The sequence below is a fragment of the Poecilia reticulata genome, linkage group LG2 (genome assembly GCF_000633615.1).
Source record: "Poecilia reticulata strain Guanapo linkage group LG2, Guppy_female_1.0+MT, whole genome shotgun sequence".
In the NCBI taxonomy this organism is placed as follows: Eukaryota; Metazoa; Chordata; class Actinopteri; order Cyprinodontiformes; family Poeciliidae; genus Poecilia; species Poecilia reticulata.
Window position 1 is genome coordinate 40,247,341 of NC_024332.1, and position 23,162 is coordinate 40,270,502.

The 23,162-nt window shown below is 38.3% G+C and overlaps 1 protein-coding gene across 1 annotated transcript; it reads left to right on the top strand.

Annotated features, from left to right (window-relative positions):
- Positions 1 to 1,309: 1,309 nt before the first annotated feature.
- Positions 1,310 to 7,646, top strand: asb1 (ankyrin repeat and SOCS box containing 1). The gene is made up of 5 exons (XM_008402166.1): positions 1,310 to 1,596; positions 2,676 to 2,814; positions 3,068 to 3,370; positions 5,210 to 5,592; positions 6,128 to 7,646. The coding sequence occupies exons 1-5, from the start codon at positions 1,503 to 1,505 to the stop codon at positions 6,256 to 6,258; spliced, it is 1,050 nt and encodes a 349-aa protein (XP_008400388.1). The 5' UTR covers positions 1,310 to 1,502; the 3' UTR covers positions 6,259 to 7,646.
- Positions 7,647 to 23,162: the final 15,516 nt, after the last annotated feature.

Sequence of the window (23,162 nt, forward strand, 5' to 3'; positions counted from 1 at the left end):
TAAACCTAACAGGTTATTCAATGTTTTTTTTGTTGCATRAAAACATACATATTTTTGTCCTCCTCCTTTAAAAAGGCAATATAGGATTTGCCTCACAGTTGTTGCAGCCAAAAAAGCAAAACGAAACAAAAAAAACTGGACAGATAATASAAAAGAAACTGGGTCAACTGGGTTGTTACCATTGATTTGTGTTTTCTKTAGTTGTGATTAATTTCTCTCATAGTGGTTTCCTGAAGTCTCAAAGCCTTAGACATGGGACTTTGTGACTGTTTAAGATGTTAATGAAGTAGAGTAGTAAAGAAGATGCTCTTGGTTTTCTGTTAAACTCTCTTTCTCATCTCTATGTGCTACCGAACAGTTTCCAGAACACAGTCAGCCTTTTTTTTTTTTTATCAGCTTGTTCAGCTTTTTTACTTCCCAGAATCAGATSTTGCTACCAYAACTGCAGATGAGATTTCACTCACAAGATTTATTGATGGCATGCAGCATCTTGGTGCGAGTACTGAAGAACCTGAAGACTGAACAGGAAGTACAGTCTTCTCTTTTGCTTTCTGAACTGTTTCCATAGAGCATTAAATGGCCCGAATAATAATGGTTACGACCTCGTCTCTTTCCTGGACAGAGCCGTTGAAAGATTTACAGCTGTGACTAACTACATGTACTCTGTTTTTCATCCTATGCATCTATTTTTTTAATAGAACTAATATGCAAGTAACTTTTCTGCAACATGTGAGTTTGTTTTGATTTTAAATATGACTATCTTTTTTATTTTCTTGTACATAGTTTGTTGCTGTAATAAATATCCACATCTTGTACGTTTTTTAAGTTATCCAACTGAGTTTCACAGTTGTTATTTCTCATGTTATTTTTAATAAATATGTAATATTTTCTTGTGTTGTAAATGTGCTTATATTGTGCAGTCTCTTGTTCTTGTACATGGTGCACTTTTAAAGCAAAGACTCCAGTCCTCCCAAACTCTTGAGTGGACTTTTCAATTTTTCTTCCACATTTTTTCCTTCCACTCAACTTTCCAAATATACGGGTGGATACAGCACTATGTGAACTGCTACGTTCACATAGAACTGTTACAAAACAATAGAATATGCAAAAATATATTTTTTATTTTGGCTTGAGCAATCTCCAAATGACCAGACCGACCGAATTTAGAGCTTTCAATGGCTGTAAACTATGACGATAACTATAAGTGAGTGTTACTCATCTGTTAGGACGTCACAGACCCGTAGCATGTTATTTTGCTATGACTCGTTTGTATTTGAAAAAAAAGATGCGTTTCCCTTTAAATGTCGCAGCTTCGCTCGACCAGGAAGCAGCGCGGCGCAGCGCAGCGAACCGAGCCCGATCCTCCATCATCAACAGGCTCCCGTTTGTTTGTGTCCTGCTCTCTCTTGTCCTCTGCTCTGCTGGCTCATTTTTCTTTTGGGTTTTAATAAATGAAGTGAAAGTAAAAGGGTTCGGTTTGGCTGTGTGAACTCTCCGGAAGCATGGCGGACGGTCCAGCCGCTGATGTTGACGAGCCGCCCAATATCATTTTCCCCCCGSTCATCACTGTGTCCGGCCTGCCCAGCACTGCTGCAGGTAAACTGACGGCGGTCTGACTCGTTACTCACGYACACAGCTTCTTTAAGGGTTTGATGCTGCAGTCAGACGTTTACATACACTCGTCATGGCGTATTAATTAGGGGGCTTTTAATAACAGATGAATGACAGGAATCATTAGCATTGCTCATTTTGTAACACGTTTAAGTATATCGAGATAGCATAAGATAATAACCACCTGCCTAACGGTGTTTTTCAGTCTCCTTTTTGGTGCATGGAGGCATTCTGTGGTATCTGGAGCAGAACCTTTAAGTGCTGTTGGTTTATGAGGTGGGGCCTCCATGGATCCGGCTTGTTTGTCCAGCATAAAGACATGAATGGAGATCTGACTCCTCAAACTGGTCGTTTTCAGCCTGGTCTTGCCCCAAACCATAACACTGACCATAACACTGCCTCTGCTGGCTTTCCATGTTCCTGTAGTCCACATGTTTTCAGACAAACTCGAGGTCCAGGGGCCATAGCTTTTCATGTGGCCCTCCAGACTCCAGAGGGACACATAAAAAGAACTGTAACAGCTGTGTATTTAATATTATTTTATCAATAACATCAAAGCGGTTTTAYCTATATTGTGCCAAATTACATTATGAGTAGAGCGCGTGAGATATAAACTCTCAACACCACAAATGATTGTTTGTTCACAGAAATATATGCGCTCATGTCAGTTTCACTGCACAGTCGGAAAGACAATGACACAGAAATACAGTTTTTGAGCAGAAACTGCATGAAAAGTGTGTGTGTTAAAACACACACATCCCCACAGGCGTGATGCCTATCCTGCACACCAGCAGGTGCAGTGAAGGAGACATAATCTGTGTGATTCACTTCTCCCTAGMGTGGACATAATGTTATGCCCGATCGCTACTACTTAGTGCTCAAAGAAGACAACGACCCAAAACAYATTGAATTTAATTTCACACATTCAGACAATGAAGGCGGCTCAGGAGCTGTCAGCTGTTTCGACACCAATTCTGTTTTTGATTTCCCTGTTGCTGCTCGTATCGTCTATCCAAAACGGAGTTAAGGAAGTAGTTCTGTCATTCCGTTTGCTTGTCCGTCAGGGCGTAACCTGAAGGAATGGCTCCAGGAGCAGTTCTGTGACAAACCGCTAGAGCAGGACGACATGCGGCTCCACAACGCCGCTTACGTGGGCGACCTGGACACCCTGAGGAACCTGCTGCAGGAAGATGACTTCAGACGGTGAGGCCAGCTAACTGCTGGACTGGTCAGGCAACAACACCTAATCTACGCTGCAGTTCTCAGTTTTTGCTAATTCCTAGAGAAAACAACTGAAAGATCAGAGAGAAAATGCTAAAGCCTTGTGTTGTCTATGTTTGTGTTTTTTGTTTTAGAGAATGTTAGATGAGACGTGTTAATCTTCTTATAGCACATTTCACATTTTTTGTGGTGCCATTTTAAAAACAATCATACTACTTTAATWTTTTGGTTTCAGGCGTATTAATGAGAAGTCGGTGTGGTGCTGCGGCTGTCTGCCCTGTACGCCCCTGCGGATTGCAGCAACGGCCGGACACGCCGCCTGCGTGGCCTATCTGATCGCCCAGGGAGCCGAGGTGGACCTGGTCGATGTCAAAGGTCAGACGGCGCTCTACGTTGCGGTGGTTAACGGTCACCTGGACTGCGTTCGGATCCTCCTGGAAGCCGGCGCCGATCCCAACGGGAGCCGCCACCACCGCAGCACCCCGCTGTACCATGCGGCGCGGGTCGGGCGGGTGGACGTCCTGCAGGAGCTCATCAGGTGAAACAAAGCAACGTACAAACCTCTTACTTTGACCTCCAGCAGATTTATCGATGTCTTATATCCTACAGATAAAATGTGTTTTTATTCTGTTTTTGCTGTAATAACTCAATTACTCAATTATATTTTTTCATCATGTTTCCTTTTGACATCCCTTTGTTGTTTTCCCATTTCAACAGTAATTTCAATGTATTTTATTAGACTGTGAATGTTCTTTAAAAAAAAAAATCATAAATGAAAGTTAGTGTRTTTGTTTTCTTTGTTTTTTTGGATTCAGCCCCCTGATTCAATGCCTTATAGACCAGCTTTGCATTGAAATGTTGCTCCATTATCATTTGGAAAATAGTCTTTATAAGACTCGCTTGATATTAGTCTGGACTTTGATTGGGCCCTTTTAACAAATGAGTATAATTTAACTTAAACCAGCTTTTTTTTTTTAATCAAATATGGACTTTGAACTGTATCTGGATCAGACAGCAGGTCAAGTCAGATAATAGATAATGTAGATAACGTGGGCAGATTTGTGGAATTGCACATATAAAAATTGGAATATCCTAAAAATGTGGTAATTTGTGTATTTTATTTTAAATGCTTTTCTGTGACTGAGCGATAGAAGAGTGTGTGTGTCCTGTCTGCTGCTCTCTGCTCTGTCGGCCTGTGTGTGTGCACGTGTGTGTGTTGGGTGTGTGTGTGTGTGTGTGTGTGCGTGCGTGTGTGTGTGTGTTGGATGTGTGTGTGTGTGTGTGTGCGTGCGTGTGTGTGTGTGTGTGTTGGATGTGACCTGGTCAGCCGAGGCTCAGGTCTCCCTCAGACGTGCTGCCGAGTGAGAGAAACCTGATCCCAGCGCAGCACGCTGCTGTTACACCAGTCACTTCCAAACACAACGAGCAAAGCAGAGTGCTTAGTCTGTGAAACAGGATAACAGCTCTGTCTGTAAGTTTTTTTGCATTAATGAATAATTGGAACCACAAAGGGAACCAGTTAGCAGCCAGAGCATGTCGACACAGAGAAGGAACAAGCTAGCATTGACTGCCATTTCTACAAACTCATCCCTCATCAAAGATCCTTAGTTGTGGAAGATGTGCGCTTACTGAAGGATAACTTTCTCCAGAATTTTGTAGCTTCTTGTTTTCCTTCATTTTTTCTGTATATTCAGTTCTGTCCCTCYTCTTGTCAGCTCTGACCAGCTTCCCCAAAGCATGATGTTTAACAGTGCGGCTGGTKTGTTCAGGATGTCTGGAAATGTTAGTTTTTCATCACACTTTGCATTTTGTATAGACATAAAAGTTCAGTTTTATTTGGATCTGACCAGAGCATATTCCTCCACATGTTCTATGTAACAGTTTTCATGTAGACAAATTCCTCCAACCTGTGCTGTTTACTTCAGAAGCTTTGGAGTTTTTGTTTCTTTTTTAATTGATGCTATGCTTGCTCAGTTTGAATTTGGGATATTGTTGTAATTTTTAAAACTTACATTTAATAAAAAAAACAGTTATTTCTACTGTATCTTGCACTATTTTAAAGTTTTGATGTTAACAAAATACAAAAAAACTTAGAGATGTGAAAACTTTTGTTTTTTCCCCCTCTAAGAGTACACAAAATCATTTTTTATATACTTCATTTATATCAGTAGAGGACAATGACAGCTTCCTTATCATAGATTAATATTGACGATTGTTTATTATGAAGCCAGGCAGTTATGAGATATGTGGCTTTTTACAGCATCAGTTTTAGTTTTCTTTCTGTTCTCGTTGCCCTAAATTGCATTCTGTATTGAGGTTGTGTAAAATGCATCTTTTTCAAACATAAAACCATGCAACTTTTCTTGTATCTTTCTAGATTCAATGCCGATGTTGACATGGACCACCAGCTGGGTCCCCGGCTCCTCCTCAGTGCTCGAACCCTTAACACCCTGGTGGTGTGTCCTCTCTACATCAGCGCTGCCTACCACCACCTTGAATGTTTCCGGTTGCTGCTCCTAGCCGGCGCGCAGCCCGACTTCAACTACACAGGGCCCGTCTGCCACGAGGCCCTGACTCGGGGCCTCGCCTCCTGCCTGCTCGACGCAGTGCTGCGACACGGATGCGAGGTGAGCTTCGTCCACCTGCTGCTGGACCATGGCGCAGACCCAGCGCTGGTCCCATGGGAGCAGGTGGAACTGGAGGCGCCAAACCGAAGGAAGGTGGATCCGGAGGCACTCGGGGTGTTCCTGGAAGCAAAGAGTGAGTGGAAATAATTTGCAAGTGTGTAGACGTTAATGGAGAGCTGCTGTTGTGTGTCATTTGTATTAACTTGTTATATAGGTGTAAACATGAGAAATTGAAATAGATCACGCAATATGAGATAATACTTTTGCCATCCTTTTGTATTTATTTATTTTTTATGATCAACTTACCATCTTGGAGTGAGCGTTCAATGATTTCTGATGGTCCCCAAGAAGTCAAATAAATATCAGCTGAATTAGTCAAAAAGTAGGTCATGCAGTCTTCAGTTGGAACCACTTTAAGTATTCAGCTTGCTAAAATCAGTGAATCCTCATTAGGGCAGAAAGTGCCTTAATAGTGCACTATGAGATTAAATAATGTTATTAGAGGGTCATTACTAACACTTGTAAAGAACAAATTTGGGACAACCGCAACGAGGACTCTAACCTTTACGCCACGCGACGCCACATTATAAATAACTTCTAAACCTTTATCCTTTGACTCTTTTTGTGCAGTCATTTAGCCGCCTTTGTTTTTAATTTTTCCTTCACAGAAAACCCTCAAAGGCTCACGTATCTGTGCCGCATCCGGATCCGCAGAGCGATGGGCAAAAGTCGCCTGAAACACATAGCTTTGCTACCGCTACCAGAATCCATCAAGAACTTCCTGCTGCACCGAAACTGACGTTTGTCCACCGTAATCCATGCGGGTAATAAAAATGAATAAAAAAATCTTAGTAAGTCCCAAAGACAAGCTGTTGTTTGCTTTTTCCTTTATAAAAAAATAGACATTTATTTTCTAAATGTTTGGAAGTTAAAAGTTCTGGATTAACTTTCTGTGACTGTAAGGATTTTTACAGTTATTTTCTTTTTTTAAGTTATCAAAGGAGCCTTAGCCATGTCTGAACTTGTGAAAACTGTCTTACAACAAATGTTTTCTTTCAAATCACAAAAATGTGTCGTGGCTCTAGTTCAGGTTAGGTGTAAAGACTACAGTATGAATTAGCCTGAATCAAGAGTAAAGTTCTCGTTTGTAGAAGTGTGATCCAGCTCCTTTAATTGCTCTTTTACATTCATGTAAACCATGACTTTATCCAATCATCTATTAAATATTTCAAGTTTGATCTTTAGTAAAGTGTTGCTACAGGCGGCTGTAAAGGCTCAAGGTAGCAAAACATTTTATATAATTTAATCTCTAAAAAGAACACTGGTACGTTTCCCTTTTGTTAATTAAGATTATAAAGCCTGTAGCTGGTTACATTTTCATGTTGTGGCCATCTAAATGATGTTTTATTCATTACCACCCAAACACACTTGTTGAAATGTTCTGCTGTTTAATGGTGGTATTGCACCTTTGTTTTCCTATAGATAAGTGTTTATGAAGTTAACCAAGACCTAGGTTTCTTTTCAGTTTATATAAGTTTGGGCTAACCTTCATTATTCATACAGCTACAAATCCCTATCACCTGAGATTCTTGCATTGGTTTGGTGTGGAGTGCTGTAGATAGATGCTTAACCAGCCATGATTAACCAAACATGGTGTCTTTTACAAGGCTTTTTCAGCTGTTGTGTTCTGCTAGTGGTGGCTTAGTTAATTGCAATTACCAGTTTGTGCCACTAGATGGTGTTGCATCTATATGAAACTTCCTTTACGTAAACATTTTGCGCTTTATTAAATTGGTGAATGAAAGAGCAAACTAAAGGAACGTGATCCATACTGTAATACTGGTAGCTGAAGAGATGTTTACATAATAGATATTATTGCTACATGTCAGTTTACCGAGAATAAACAGGATCCTGACCAACCTGTGACTGTGTAAGAAAATATACTACAAGTTCTTTTCTGTATCATTGACAATCTATAAAATATTGATAGAAGTGTTTTTAACTTTGTATTTATTAGCCAGGAAGCTGCCTTCTCTGGGAATTTGTCACATATGTTGTCTTCAGTGCAGGTCTGCTACTTTTTCTCAAATACTAACATTTAAATGTGGTTCATGTGTAACATGTCAGTGTGTCTTGCTCTGAAATTTGTCATATTTGTTTGCAAACATTAAATCTGGTCTCAGATGATTCCTTGTTTGTTATTACCTTAAACGTGTCGAGTCGTGCGAGTTTGCGTCCTTAGAGTTATTTCCAGATGCTTACTGTTCCTTTTTTAATTCTGTTACAAACCAAGATGAGACAAATCATCTGAGCCTGTGAAAATGATTGGCAATGAAAAAGTAACACTATTAGCAGTTCCTAGATGGAGCTTTCCAGAATATATGGGACATTAGTAAGTGTGCCTTTGTTATAATTTTATCATGTGATCCCTGATGGTGCCATTTGAGTTACCTACCAAGAATATGGAAGAGCAGTGCAGAATCTCCTTTATCCTCAGAGGTCTGAACACGTTTCATTTAGTAATAGATGCAACGTCTATTACTAGATATTTCTACGTTGAATTAGTTGCACTATTTCAATGTAGAGGATTAGTTACATTGCAGCCCTGTTTTAAATGCAGGATACTGACCCGTTTGTTAATTTGTACATGGTTTTGTACTCAATTCTTACTCAATACTTTATTATCTTCTAAAGGTTTTACTATAATATATTTCCACTGACTGAGTTAAATCATGATGTATGATTGGCTAAGAACTGTGACAAAAACGAAAAACACTGAGTGACTTCATACTGGTGAACATTAGTAACTGTAGATGGAACCACATATTCCTACAACAGATTGTGAATAGATTATAGACAATAGCTTTAAATAATTAAATCATTGTCAAAACTGAAGGGTAGCTGCTTTTTCATGCCTGAAGTTTTATTAATGCAAATTAAATGAAAGTAGAAACATTTTAACCATGTTGTCCTTTTAGGGTAACACTTTATGTTGCACGCAAGGAAGTTTCTCTTTTGCGTTTATCTTAACCAACATGTAACGTTCCTAATCTTTTGGGAAAACGATCCAATTTAACACAAGCGTGAGAGAGGTCCGGATCAGGACATTTGATATTGTCGTGAAGTTGATAAATGTGTCATGTTGTTTGGAAAAAAGCCCTGAAAAACTCCTGTTTTAGTAAAAGCCCAACAGGATCAGCCTGGGAACCCTGAATGAAAGCAGCAGGGGGCAAAACAGCAGAGCAAAATTGAAGGTCCAAGACCTAAAAAGGTCATGTTCAGACCAGGGAAGATGAGATGTAGAAGTTTTTGCATCTATCGTGGATGGAAAAAGATTTTCTGCAAATATTTTTTGGGAAAAAATTTGGCTTTTCATCTAGTTAAACTCTCAAATGAGTCCTAACAATAGATGTACATTAATGGAAATGCCAGTTAGAGTAAACAATATGTCTGAGGTCTCTAGGTGGCACTGTTTTCCTTTCCAGCATGGCAGGCGCCGCATCTCTTTTTGACTCTGCCTCTCTCTCCATCTTCCCTGTTGTCTCCTGACTGCAGAACCTCAGCATGTGCCTTCAGGAGCCTCATCCTTTCTCATCTCATTAAAAGCAGGTTTTTTTATTAGCAGGTCTCGCACTTAAAAACTGAATGAGAGAAGAACCGTTGGGGAAACCACTGTTTTCGTTTCAAGAGCCAATTTTCTTTATATCACAGCTTATTTAGAGGGCACCCTGGTGTGCTGTATTTTTTTTTTATTTAAGAGGTTTCACATAAAAGCCTTAAATTGCCCAGAGTCTTTTAAACAAAATTGTGTGATGAGTCCCGGTCTGAAGGCTGAATTTTGTTTGTGATTTGTGCTGGAAAAGTACATTATTAAGATTATTGGAGCAGTGTTTATCTTGGATTCTGTAGAGAAACAGATCTGGTAAATGGTTTGCTTCCTCTCGAAATCACCAGGAGCCTGGAAAAGCTGGATATTGTTGTTCATTCCTAAGTTTATGTGCACCACAAGCTGCAATCAAACTCTCAACAGGCTCTGCTAATATCGGCACAGTATTCTGCTTCTGCATGCAAGTCCGTGTTAAAAGCGCAGCGGCTTGATTCATGACCTTACCACAGCTTTGAGGTACGTTTCCTCTGATTCTGTGTTTCCATATAAAACCCTATGTCAGGCTATAAATGCAGGTGTCTGGTTAGCATATAGTATGGGTATTTATTTATATTTTTCATTCATGAAGACAGTGCTTCTCATATTGGACAAACGTTTGCAAACATTGAAGTTTTTCTGTGGACTTTAGCTCCTTTTTCTCCCACCTGTCTGCTTCTAGGAATGTTTATTTCTTGGATTTAGTTGTTTTAATTCATCTCTCTAAATTGCCATTAGTAATGCTTGTGTGTCTTATTATAAAAACAATTTAATCAGAGTAACAACTTTTTGTAGACAGAGTTTCTTACTGCAGGTTAGGAAACATGACCTTTCCACAAAAACTCACTCAAAAATTAAGAACTACTCTTTAAAGCATAAAAAGTCACCTAGCAGCTTAACAGGAAAACAAAAACAAACAGTTTTAGCAAAACTGATTTTGTGGTATCTTGGTTCTTTTTCTTGTGCTGATTCTAAGAGAGCCCACAGAAAGGCATGTTTGTCAGGCTGCTGGGTGGCATAAGTGGTAGAGCGGGCACCATGTGCAGAGACTGTGGTTAACATCAGTGAGATCCTCTGTCAGGTTTTTGGTAGATAAATAATATTTGTGAGTAACGTCACTGAGAAAAAAGAAACATTCAATCAGAGATGGTTTTTAAGCCTGACATTTCTTCTTTTCTCTTTATTTTGCTTGGCATCTTTCCTGATGGCTAAAAGCAACATGCTGCCATGCGCAAGTGCAACGACTGGARTGATAAATATAGCAGACATTGTTCCAAAGACATAGCTTAAAATCTGGAGAAGTGCAACCAAAAAAATCACATAAGCAAATTACAAGAGAGGCATAAAAGAGACGGGGTGACATATTTTATATACTCTTGTTTCAATAAAGAAGGTCAGATTAAAAACTTTATCATGCAGACTTKCTCCCCTGCCCAGTTAGGATTTGCCAAACGTCGTGTTTTGGATGATCTCATTCTTTAGGCGGCCCGGAAGTCCTAATTACCTTGAATGAGCACATCACTCTGTGTTTACCACGCGCGCACACACACACACACACACACACACACACACACACACACACACGCACACGGAATGTGCCTCTATTCCAGTGCAACACAATCTTCATCTTTTTTTTCTTAACCACACAGCAACAGAAGTGGAATCAAAACCAAAGAAGATTAACGTGATTCGCAGAGAAGACATTAAACTGAGTTTGGTGTTTCTCGGTCCAAAGCAAGCAGTCTTTTTCCGCTTTGGCTCACCCRTGATCAGTCCAACAGGAAAGCCTGGGTGTGGATGGCTGAACCTGAATATATTGATCATTTTTCATTTTTCCTTGCACTGCTGCTTTGCAGCACATGTGGACCACAAACGCACGTCAGCCAGAGCTTTTCCTCCACTAAGACCGTCATGCTCTATAAACCACTCAATCAGTGCTCAAGCGCAACACAAACAGGGAATTCCTTCAGCTTTTACAGATATAATTAAGAGGTATATGGTTAGAAATGCAGAARGAATCTTCACTAATAAAAGTGTGCTTTAATTAAAGACCTCAGAAGGGCTTAATGACCCTTAATCTGACTGAGTTCCAAAGGAGCCGGTAGTTGTGAAATGTGGCAAAGCCARGAAGGATGTGAAGTGATTGCTTCTGTAATTACTGTCACAGTCTGTAACTGGGGTCTTATACTTAATTAGCTCCCTCTCATTTGGGCCATGTTTAGTAATTGTGTATGTATGTTAGAGCTTGAACTGCTGGATCTGCTTTTCAGGAGCAAAGAAACTCTAGAAAGAAGGAAAGCCGAAAGCATCTGRCTTGAGAAATATTTAAAGGTTGAGTTGGATCTCCAAGAAAGTCACATTGCTTTACAGTGCCATGAAAAATCATTTAACATGTCTTTTGTTTTTGCTTTTTTGCTACACTTACAACAATATTAGTCCAAGATAACCTGAGTTAATACAACAAACAATGATTTAATTTCTTCATAGAAAAATGGTAGCCAGGCCACTGTGATAAACTACCTTTTCTTATTCATTTTCACGAGCCACAGCCAGGTTTGATCCAAAACTCACTTAAATAGAACTTGTGTGACAACAAGAAGCAGGTTAAAATAAAGTAAACATTTACACATCATGCTCATCAAGAACAGGTGAGAAACAAAGTCACAATGTGGAAGTTTACCAGGACTGGCAGCCAACCAAAATTATGACTGAAGTGCATAAGCAACCCAGAAGAGCATTTGAAGCACTTCAGACTTCACTTTATGTCAGTTAAGGTCAGAGGTCATGGATCAATAAGAATAAACTGGTCATCTATGGAAGAGTTTCAAAGTGAAAACCTCTGCTGACCAGAACAAGCGCAATGCCTCGTTTGGCACAAAACGTTTKGATGAGTCCCAAGACTCCTGAAGGATATTTCTGTGGACGGATGAGAGAAAAGTGGAACTTTTTGAAAGTTCGTCCAATTACATCTGACTTACAACTAATGAAGCATTTCAGAAAAAGATCATTGGGCCTAAACATGACTGGAGACYGAGTTTCTGCTTCAGGACCTGGATGACTTGTGGTATTGGATGGAGCCATTTTGGTCTCTGGCAGAAAGTCCTAAAAGAAAACACTTCATCATCTGTCTGCGACCTTAAGGTCATGCTCTTAAAAGAAAAGGTGTTGGAGTGGCCTAGTCAAAGTCTTGAATCCAGTTGAGATGCTGTGGGAGRATCTTAAACACAAAGTCCTCTAATTTGCCTGAACTAAACYAAATAGGCWATAGAGATTTTACATCTCTATAGCCTGTTACCGTAAACACTTGACAGCAGTTGCACAATCAGTTCATTGGGGTAATTACTTTTCTACAAGTATTTTTTTCATAGATTTATTTAGAGGCAGCGATGCTGGGGAAGAAGCAAAGAGGGTAATGATCAGGGTAAAAATACTTGCTMATTACACATTATGAAATAACATTACTATGAGCGGTTTAGAAATAAAAATGATCATGTTCAATGCTTATTTAAGCTGTTTTGTGTTTGAAGTTCAGTGTTTTTTCTTTTCAGTCAAAAGTTAAACATATTGAGATATTTTATTAACTRTTATCTGAATGGTGGTGGAATTYGTCATATGTTGTTTTTTTATTTTTCCAAATACAGATGAGACTAAAAGCAAACTTTACTAAATTGGTTAAATTAAAAATCTTGCTTTTTCATATGATAAAGCAAGTAATCATCAGAATAATCATCAGAATAATCAATAGARTAATTMATTACTAAAATATTAGTTAGTTTGCAACCCYAGCATTGAGCAATAAGTGAAGAAGTTTTGGCTCATTCTTTGCAGAATGGAGGCCTATTAAACATAAATGTCTTGTTTAACATCATGCCACAGTAGCTCTAAGTTCAAACTTTGACTAGGCCAATACAAAACTTTCATTTTGTTTGACYATTAAKAGGTGGGCTTGCTGATGTACTTCTGTGTTGACTTTGTTTTCCATACACATCAGCCTCTCACAGTAATGGCTGCAGGATATAATGCATGTTTTGTCTGTTTTATTTTAATTTGTAAATCWAAGTCCCTATTGGACTGGACATGAATGTAGATTTCCTGTAAATGTCCAAACAGAGGTTTTGTCTATTATTTATGACTGCGGTGGATATCTGAGTGGGTCAGTTCATATCACCATGACAGTGGCCATTACACCTAACCATCCATGATGAATTGCTTCCATAGGGCTTTGCTACTCATGGGAAGGATTTTCCACCATGGAGAACATCCCGTGGCTGCCAGTGGAAATGGGCTTGTGTTGGATGAGGAACAAAGCTGTGGAGCTGTCGTGGCCGATGAGGTTGGAGGGGACTGTGGTCGGGGGTGGGCATGGGGTCCCACTCCTCCTCTTCGTCTTCCGCCTTCTTTATGTCCCCAACCCCCACAAAATGAACCAAAACCCATCAGGCATTTTCCCAAACCACTGCTTGACAACAGCCTGGGTAGAAGAAACCCCGTTCAAACAGAAGAGGGACGAAGAGGAAGAGAGTCATTCGCCACTGTGGGAATCTTGTAAACTGTGCTTTCCTGAGGCCTTGGGAATCCCACACAAGAGCTGGAACCTGCGGGCATGGAAAACGGGCTGCGTCCCCCGAGAGAGGTTGAAAACAACACTGTTTGATCACTAGTATTATATATATATATATATATATGAGCGTGACACTATTTGTTTTCTGTTAAACCTACTTCAAAATAGGTTTGTTGAGTGAGCCATAAAAAATACACTAATTGCTGCTGGAGCCTGCAGTGATTTTTTTTTTTTCTAACTAACCTTACCAACATGAATTTATAATCCTGGACCAGCATCTGTCATGAAAACCACATTAAGGAGGAGTTGGTGATAGACTGAAGGAAGAATCGGAAATGTTTTTTTCTAACATGCTTAACTTCTGCTTGCCACAGGGGATTTTGTATGAAATCTTAGTCTCCATTTTTTCAAATATTTCTGCCAAAAAGTACATTTATCAGTACAGTTTCACAAGATTGCTGAAAATGCTTTAATTTAACTTAGACATTTGAACTTGGATCTAGGAATGATGAAGCACACCAAGCTAACTATATTTTGTAATGCAATTCAATAATAACACAACCTCAAGGCTTATCCATGTATTTATGTACCGTCTCACTCAGAGGTAAAGTTGTTCACTGTTTCAACGGCAAATGAAACACCAGAGGTAACTGTTCACCACTGCATTTAAGACCATGTACGATTTTGAGTCTGTGGTTGAAAAGATTTTATATAAATACAAAACCTGCATATTTGCCATMAATCACATCAAAAATTATTAGCACTCATTTGAATAACATATTTACAATTGTTCTAGATGTAAATAACTAAGGCATGATGCAAAATAGCAAAATTAGGCATAATTGTGTCTAATTTTAAACAGCAGTGAGTTTTCACCTCTTGTGAATGTATATTATTTTACAGATGCTGCTGTTCCACATCAGGTCTTTGAGAATGAATTACATCCCGTCGTCCAACCCTTTCTGGTCTGTCATTATGGTGTTTTATTTATTTTTTAAATTAAAAATATTGCTGCCTCGTGTGGCGCAGTGATCAGAGCGAACAACTGTTTGGTAAGTTTTTAAATTTCTGTTCAGTAAAAACATTTCAATATGACAACAACTGAAAAAGTTTGAGTTACAAAAACATTTTACTGCTTGAGAAATTTTACTAAGTKATCACAAATTGACTCTTAAATAAAGGTGGAAGATATCCAATAAAAGCCTGTTTAAGTAATGTTAAATAGTTGACATTAATAAAAAGGGCTGCTGAATATTGGAGGATTCTAAATGTATAATGATAACCACTAATATCAACTTAAATGCGTGTTTATTTGCATGCTTCTTTTATAGGTTCTTCTGGAGGGACATTTAGAAAAACTCCTCTAACTATTTCCCAGGAGCTGAGAAGCTTCCCAGATCTACGGAAACAAGAAGGAGAGGAGAAGATAAGCATATAGGGACAGATTTGAGGGCCATATATGACATRTTCTTCATGTGGTATGTGGCTTTTACATCTGCTTCAGGGCCTGGTCCCCTGTTTTGGGGTTATGCAACTTGTGTGTTTGAAAGGATCATATAATAAGAGGATATACAGCAGAATATATTTRTGACATTCTTTAAGTTAGAGGTTAATTAAGAGGTCYGTAAAATGTACACGTGTAAAGATAACTAACTATAGAGATGTATTCCTCTTTGCGTAATGTACTRTAATCTGATATAAGAAAGTTTTGAAAAGTGAACAGTTCAGAAGCTATAGTTCTCTTTGCATATTTAAAAGAGGCCTGAAGCTGTATTATAAATTACCTTTTTTTTTTTTTTACATTCTTCTCCCATTTTATTTATTTTCAAATGTCAAACTGATGCAAAGCTGATGCAGATGAAACAATTTTAATCTGCTGTTATTCAGTTTGCAGAAAATGAGTCCATTGTTGAAGAGCTCAGAACTTCATCCTAATGCATGACGATTTATAAATGTGTGGTGGGAATAGAGAGCGTAGGCCTGGATCAGTTCAGATTTGCGTGACCATGAAGCCAACTTCCTGTCCTTAGTGAATTCCACGGAGAAGTGTGCGGCTCCGTCGGTTTGTAGTCCTTCTTCTCCAGTCCCAGCATGCAGGCAAATGAAATTTCTGCGTGAGTGTGWCTTGATTTATGTTTGCAGGAGACATCTTTTGCTCCATGACATCCCAGAGAGACTAATGTCAGAGGTTATGGCAGCCAGTATATTTACTGATGCACAGGAACTGATGTAACTGCCCCAGTTGCCTTTAAAATCCGGGTGTGACTTCAGTCACACTTGGATGCAAAAATATATGAGAGAAATAGATAACCAGGATGGATTAACAAAATATGCAGTTATTCCTGTGAAATTCTAGCCAGCCTTCACATAAGGGCTAAAAAATTAAGCATGTAAGAGATACTAGCACTGTATTAATTTGCCACTCAAATAATTAGGCCAATCAATCGATAACGTTCAAATTAAACTTTTTAACTTCCCAGGGAATGATCAGTATTATTACTTTTAAAAAGACCAGGGACCTAATTTATTTTTCRGTGCTATGATTTTCTTATCAAACCACACTGAAAAAATATCTACATGTAGATTTACATGCATTAATTAGAGAGCAACAGGAGAAACAAAGAACAAAATGTTCTATACTGAGAGGAACAACGGCTGTCTTATTCAGYAGATTAATAGTTATCCAGACTTCATTGTGCATCCATGAAACATTTTAWGATAAGATTTATTGTTAGTGAAAGTGTTGCTACTGTGTTGCAACATGTTTTAAAAATGCATCCATTCATTCTCTGAAYGTTTTGTTAATGAAAACAYRTTTCCAAGGGAATTAGGAGCARATTATGGGAGATTATAAATGTCTCTAAAGTTTGGCCACCTGAGGCATTTAAAGATAATGAATTTAATTAGCAGTTTTCAGTTACCRGCCAAGTTAATGGGATAAAACACAAAARATGACCTTTTTCGGAGGACAGATGCACAAATTAAAAGCATYTAGGATCTTATAAATATGTGTAGAACTTGTGGCTTCCTAGATTTTGCTACCAAGATTAGCTGGAAGTTTTCTGCCACTGGGGTGAGCTTCTATTTACAGAGCCCATAAAGCATAAAGTTCTACTGTAACCACCCACACATTCAATCAGTCTGAATGTTTTTATTAATTTACTTTTGGGAAACTGACATGCTTCTACAAAGTCAAAGTCAACTTTATTGTCAACTTGCCTCACCCTGGATCAAGCTAATGAAGCAGGTCCTCGATGATGAATTTGATACTCCTCACTCTCTCCACATTAGCGCCTTTGATGGTCAGTGGTGGGTGTTGGGTGTGAACTCCCAGGAAGTCAACAAMAATCTTCTTGATCTTGCTGGGATTCAGCAGGAGGTTGCTGTCTCTGTGCCATGTGGTAGGAGGTTGACTTATTTCCTGTAGTTGTTCGTTCTTGGTGATGAGACCCTACAGAGTTGTGTCTTCTGGAAACTTCGCCGTGCGATTAGTGCTGTAGGTTTTGTGCGTCATCAGGGTGAAGAGCAGGAGACTGAGCACACGGCCTTGGGGTGCCCCCCGTGATCTGTGTGATGCTGCTACAGGTGTTGTTGCCAGTGAGTTACAGAATGAGGTGTTGTGGGATTATGGTGTCAAATGCTGGACTTATTCTCACATGCGAGAGAATGCATTTTCCCCAAACTCTTCAGTAATGTGTGTGAGGAAAACCAGTTATTAATATAAACWTATTAGATGATTTTTCCTAATTTGGATGAAAATAGATCAAAGTTGAAGAAARGWGTGAAAACTTTCTGYAGTATGTCCTGAATATCAGGCTACCATGAGCTAGTTTCTATGTTTTACAGTATTCATAGGTGGTACAAAGCAGTAAGAACAACTAAGAACATTTATAAGATTTATCCCAAGTGCAATAATGTTTCTCAATTGCTGACCATTATGCAGACGTGAAGTTGTGTCCATTGCTGRTTTTAAAGTTTATGGTTATGCATTGTGAGTGTTTTAATCATCATGCAAACCCAAAGACAAATTTCCACATTTGTGGACAAGATTATTTTTGTTATTATTTTATCAACGTTTTAAATCTTGATCTCTCCAATCCTACATTAGATGAAAACCCATTCAATCTAGTATTGGATTTATGATTACAATAAATACAACCCTTTTTATTTTCTTTACATAGAAAGATCTAAATTTAAGTTGATTTACAACTTTTACCTCTCTGCTCGAGGAAACCCAAAACCCAAAATGAGTCCCAAAGATAAATATCTACAGGCAAAATTTCTTCCTCCAGCTCCTCTCCAAGCTATCCGTGTCCCCTTCTGTGGTTTCCAGAACCAGGCAGCCATTAGGAAAGCCCATCTCTTTAATCAGTTTCCTAGCGGAGGTACTGTGGGAAGCTCTGTGGACCGCAGTACGTTTCCTCTTTTATTTTCTCCACCACTAGCACACCCACTTTATGGGAGAGCCCTGAGATTTGGTGAAGCCTCCATGACAGGTGGACAGGTGGTAGTTCAAGAGGGCAAACAAGAGTGACAGGGACAGCAAGTTCCTGGTGCAACTGAAGCTGAAGAAAAGACACACAAAACCACTCTCGGCTTGCTTATAAATACTCACTGTGTCCTAAAATACAGAAACCATAATTTTGCTCAGATTTACGATGGCATTTATTGGAACAATTTGGTTTTGCTTTACATGAAACAAACATGGACASAGCAAAAAGAATCGACTGCGAATGTGGGGTTAAGGTTCAGTTTCACTTATAACCACAAGATGTTGGCACTGAAACTCTTTTGTGTCTTGAAAATCGTCACCCAAAYGATACGTTTGACACCTTCCAACTAAATCCCAACTTTTACGCCAAAGTCTRAAAGAAACTCAAACAACTAGTGGTCAACTAAAAATACATGTAGGTAAGATTTGCCATGCATTTTTTTTAGCAACATTGAATGCTGTTTTTAGAAGCGTTCATGGTGGCTATTACTGAGAGAACAGAGCGAGGAGGTTCACTAGAAGCATGACAGAATATCGTCAAATGACATGCAAAAACACAAAAACTGTTTTATTTTTTTTTTGTTTGTTTTTATAAAGGATGTATTACCAACCGAAGCAATGGGCAGCACACAGGAGAGATATAGAAGAGGGCACAGAGTGAGAGTCAGAGGTCATCTTTGACAGAATCATGGCTGCAAGAGAGAAAATCAATTGCTTACAAGATGAAAGAGAGACTTTGTCATGATAKATACTTTGGAGGTGGCAGCATTAAGTAAAGCAAAGAGGACAGAGCTGAACAAAGCAGAACATGATCAGATCTCTATAGGAAGTGACCAAAAATAATATATGATGGATATAATAGATATCTGAGAAGGGATGTCGATGTTGGTCTGCTGTTCTTTAATCTGTTGCTGCATCTGGATGGGTTATGTTACTCTTGTTATAATGCCATTTTCTAACTTCTTGTGTTTATCTGCACCATAACACCACTTATATCAGAAGAACAAGAGGAGACTCYGTGAAAATGGTTTTCTCATGTAAAATTTCAGTTTTATTCCATGAAAGAGTTAAACCYAACAACATTTTCATTTGYATTTTCACTTACGGAAAAACTTCTGTCTCTATTGTTGCTCTTTACAGCTATTTGTCATTCCATGCTGAGGTTTAAAGCTGAAATTCACATTAAATTTAAGCTTAATCAAAGCAGTAATAATCCAAACATGAAGTGATTTTGACAGGAGARTGCAGCAGCTGTCACACTCATGATTCTGCTGCGACAGAATATTGAGTCTGACAAGTTTAACTATAGATGAAATATCACAGTATGAAAGTCAGAATAAACACACACAATAGTTTCTGTTTACCCATTAAAGTTTTGTAATAAATTATGCAAAAATATGCACATGGATATAMAAAACTGAATTTGTGGATGACGCATTAATGTGAAACARCTCCAGGTTCCCGCAGCACAGGAGCTTGTAGGTTTACTGTGACTATTAAAATTAATTACCACCAAATTTGCATCAGCTGTCCGTTTTGCTTTATAATGGACATTTGGTAAAATAAAAATTCCAGATAGACCTAGAAATAAAATGCAGACACAATTTGGTTTAAACGTGTTTATGTGTGAGTAATTGTGTAAGTGCATGTGATGTAATCAGTCCGCCACAATATGCGATTCTGCTAATTACATTTTCTGTTTAATTTGGTCTTTGTTTGAAAAGAGAGGCAGGAAACAGGCCTTCCCTGGTTTGTTGTACCACATAAACATTTCAAGTTCTGATCCAGCTTTATTTATCACAGCTCACTTCCAGATCCCGTGGCTATGGCCGCCACATTTCCTGGAATAAAAGGTTGCGCTGTGTTTGCATCTGCCAGGAGGTTGTTGATAAGAGGGAATCTGTGTGAATGTGTACATATACAATACCAGCTGTAGGTAGTGTGTGTCTAAACTGCATGGTGTTTGATGGACTGTAGTGACTGTGTGTGTACGTGTGTGTGTGTGTGCTTGTGTTTATACTTTCAAATATGTCCCACATGTGGGAACAGATCTAAACCCATTTACACTTCCTCTCCTCTTCGCCATTACTTCCCAAACCAAATTAGAAAATAAATAGTCCCCTTGAAGATAAATGGAAGCTAATATAGAGCCGTGTGATCAGTGAGATATTAGTCATTTGTCAGCTGGGATTATTTATGTGCATTGCAGGTTACTGGTATAGCTCTAGAGATCATTTAAACAAACTTCTATTCTTTTCTCACTGTGTWAAGATGTTTTCTGTATTTCCACAGACAGATTGACCAATAAAATGCGTCTTTTGGAGAAATTTTTTGAGCTCAACAATTAAAATATTCTAATTAGCAGCTATCAATGACATATTATTCACATTTTTGTCTTTTAAACTCATATCTGACTGCTCAGTGTAGCTCACTAAATGTTTTACGCTTGTTCAAGTTCAATTTTACGGCTTAAAATTGACAYTGAAAATAAGGAACGTACCTGTAAGTATCTACAGCTTTAAAACAGAACGAAATAGAAAGCATAGTGGGGGGGAAGGACGAGGGGCAATATGTAAAAAGAGAAAAACAAAACAAATGTTTATGGCTGTTTATGATTAACTTTGGATTAATCAAGAAAAAAAATTAAAATAGCTAAATAATTTGTTGCAACTCATGAAAATAACAAGGATTCCTGGATAAAGTACATAAACTTCTAATTGTGTTGTTTTATAAGGTTTAAGTACTACTATAAAATATTTTAGAGATCTATAACCAAGACAAAATCATGTATTAACTTTCTTTTGTGATGATTAAGCTGGCACCAAGATATCAGCACGAGCAGTTCAGACCAACCTGTCTGTTTACAACCACGATCTCTGTTCAAAATGAGTTGCTACATCCTGACTCAGACATCCAGGACTTTCAATTACTTTATGTTTTTCATGCAGTTCTTACATTCAGTACTGCAGATTAAAAGTAAAACTCAATGTCATGTTGATGTCAAGAGGCAAAACMATAGYAAAATTGCACAAACCTCTTTTGTTGGATGATAAGGTTACCACGGCAATCTGAATTCACCTAAAACTACTTTGGTCGAACAATATTTTTATCCRAACCCAAATTAAGTGGCAAGTTCCCATCTGAGAGCAACAATATGAATAKCCTTGCATGTAATGAGAAAATTCATTTAAATGAAATAAATACAAGCAAACAAATAACTATAAAAAGCTGATCCAGTTTTTKTGTCTTACCAGATTTGAACTTTCACAGCTGACTGCAGCATGCCTCTGCCCTCCTCTGCCCCTCCCTCACCTCTCCTTCCATCCTTCATCCTAATTCAAAGCATCTTGTGGAACGACTGGAGCTCCAAAAAAAAAAAAAAAAAGAAAGAAAGAAAAGGATGTGGCTGAAACAAATAAAAGAATCATAACAGGATCAAAGGAGTTCTGCAAATCTGTTCCTTCTGGTCACRGCGACTTTAGCATAAAACAAAGTGGAGCTGAAGACAGCTATGGCAAGGCTCAGAAAGAGAGAAGAAGAGGGGAGGGGTATGTCTTTTTGAACCGGTCATCAGCTTTGTCTCCTGCTGTCTGATTGATGCTCCTCCATTTTATTGCAGTTCTTTTCACTTCTCTCATTCGTCCATTTGTTGATGACACCCACCTTTGTTCAGTGTGACGCATTTATTCCTCAGAYTGATCAAATTAAGTTGTACATTCAAATCTAATTCAYCWAAATTTATTGGCTCAAATTTAATTGTAAATTACACACAGTAATAAAGAAAACTAAAAACTTTCACAAGTTTGTTTATGTMAATATAAAARCTARCAMAAAACATCAATAGTCATCTTTAAGACACTCAAAAATAACTTCCGGATTAGTCATGTATATTGTGGTGTGAGAATAACAACAAAGCCATCTAGTATCCTTCCTTTGTTGTTTTTTAATGTAAAGTATAAACCAAAACATAAATGCTATAAAACAATAAAAGTTTGCAAAAGTTAAATAAAAAAGAAAGAAAAACAGAAAAAACCAAAAGCAAACAAAAACCTTTAACCTTCTCCTCATCTCCCACCTTAACCCTTAAATGCACAGGCACATCCATAATAGATTTCTATTAGAAAATTATTTCATTTCCATTTTCTGATGTATCCAGGCTGAAGTAACACATTTTGAAATGTTCTTTTTATAAACACAGTTTCTATTTTTAACTTTTGGGTTCGTATCCCCAAGGATATGTTTGCCTGTTTGGGATATAAAATGACATTTTTTACATGTTTGTCATAAGTTATGAGACACATTTTAAAACAATCTCAGCAATGAATCAGTCTTGTTATTGAATGTTTTGCATAGTTTTTTTAAATACCAAAAGTGAACAAGTTTGTAGAAAAGTCGTCCTTGAAAGCTGTTAATTGCAATCGTTTTGCAAAAGTCAGTTTGAAAAACAATTCCATTCGATTCAACAATAAAACAAGTTTTGTTTTATAATTCTAATTGATTAAAAAATCATTTAAAGAAGAAAATTTTACAAATCAAAAGTATTCTCACATTATATGAAAAACAACAGCTCTTACCTCACAATGTATGTCCTTGTCCATCGGATCTGCCATGTTGAACTTTATATGAATCTATCATTTTGTTTTTGAATTCTGGCTTAAGGTCACATGACCTAAATATTTTCCCATCCCCACATGATCTGAAGTGCAGGTGGCTGACAGCCGTCTTGTCTACATCTTGTGAAATATCTGAATCCTCAGATTAGAGGGCTGAAGGTAGAGTTGAAGTGAGGGTTGAGGCAAAACGGTTCAGGGTCGGGTTCATGTAAGGGTTGAGGATGAGGTTAAGGTTTGAGGTGAAGGTTGAAGTTACAATTCAGGCGAGGGTTGAGTAAGTTAAGGATTGAAGTGAGGTTTAAGGTGAGGGTGAGTAAGTTAAGGGTTGAAGTGAGGTTTAAGGTGAGGGTTGAGTAAGTTAAGGGTTGAAGTGAGGTTTAAGGTGAGGGTTGAG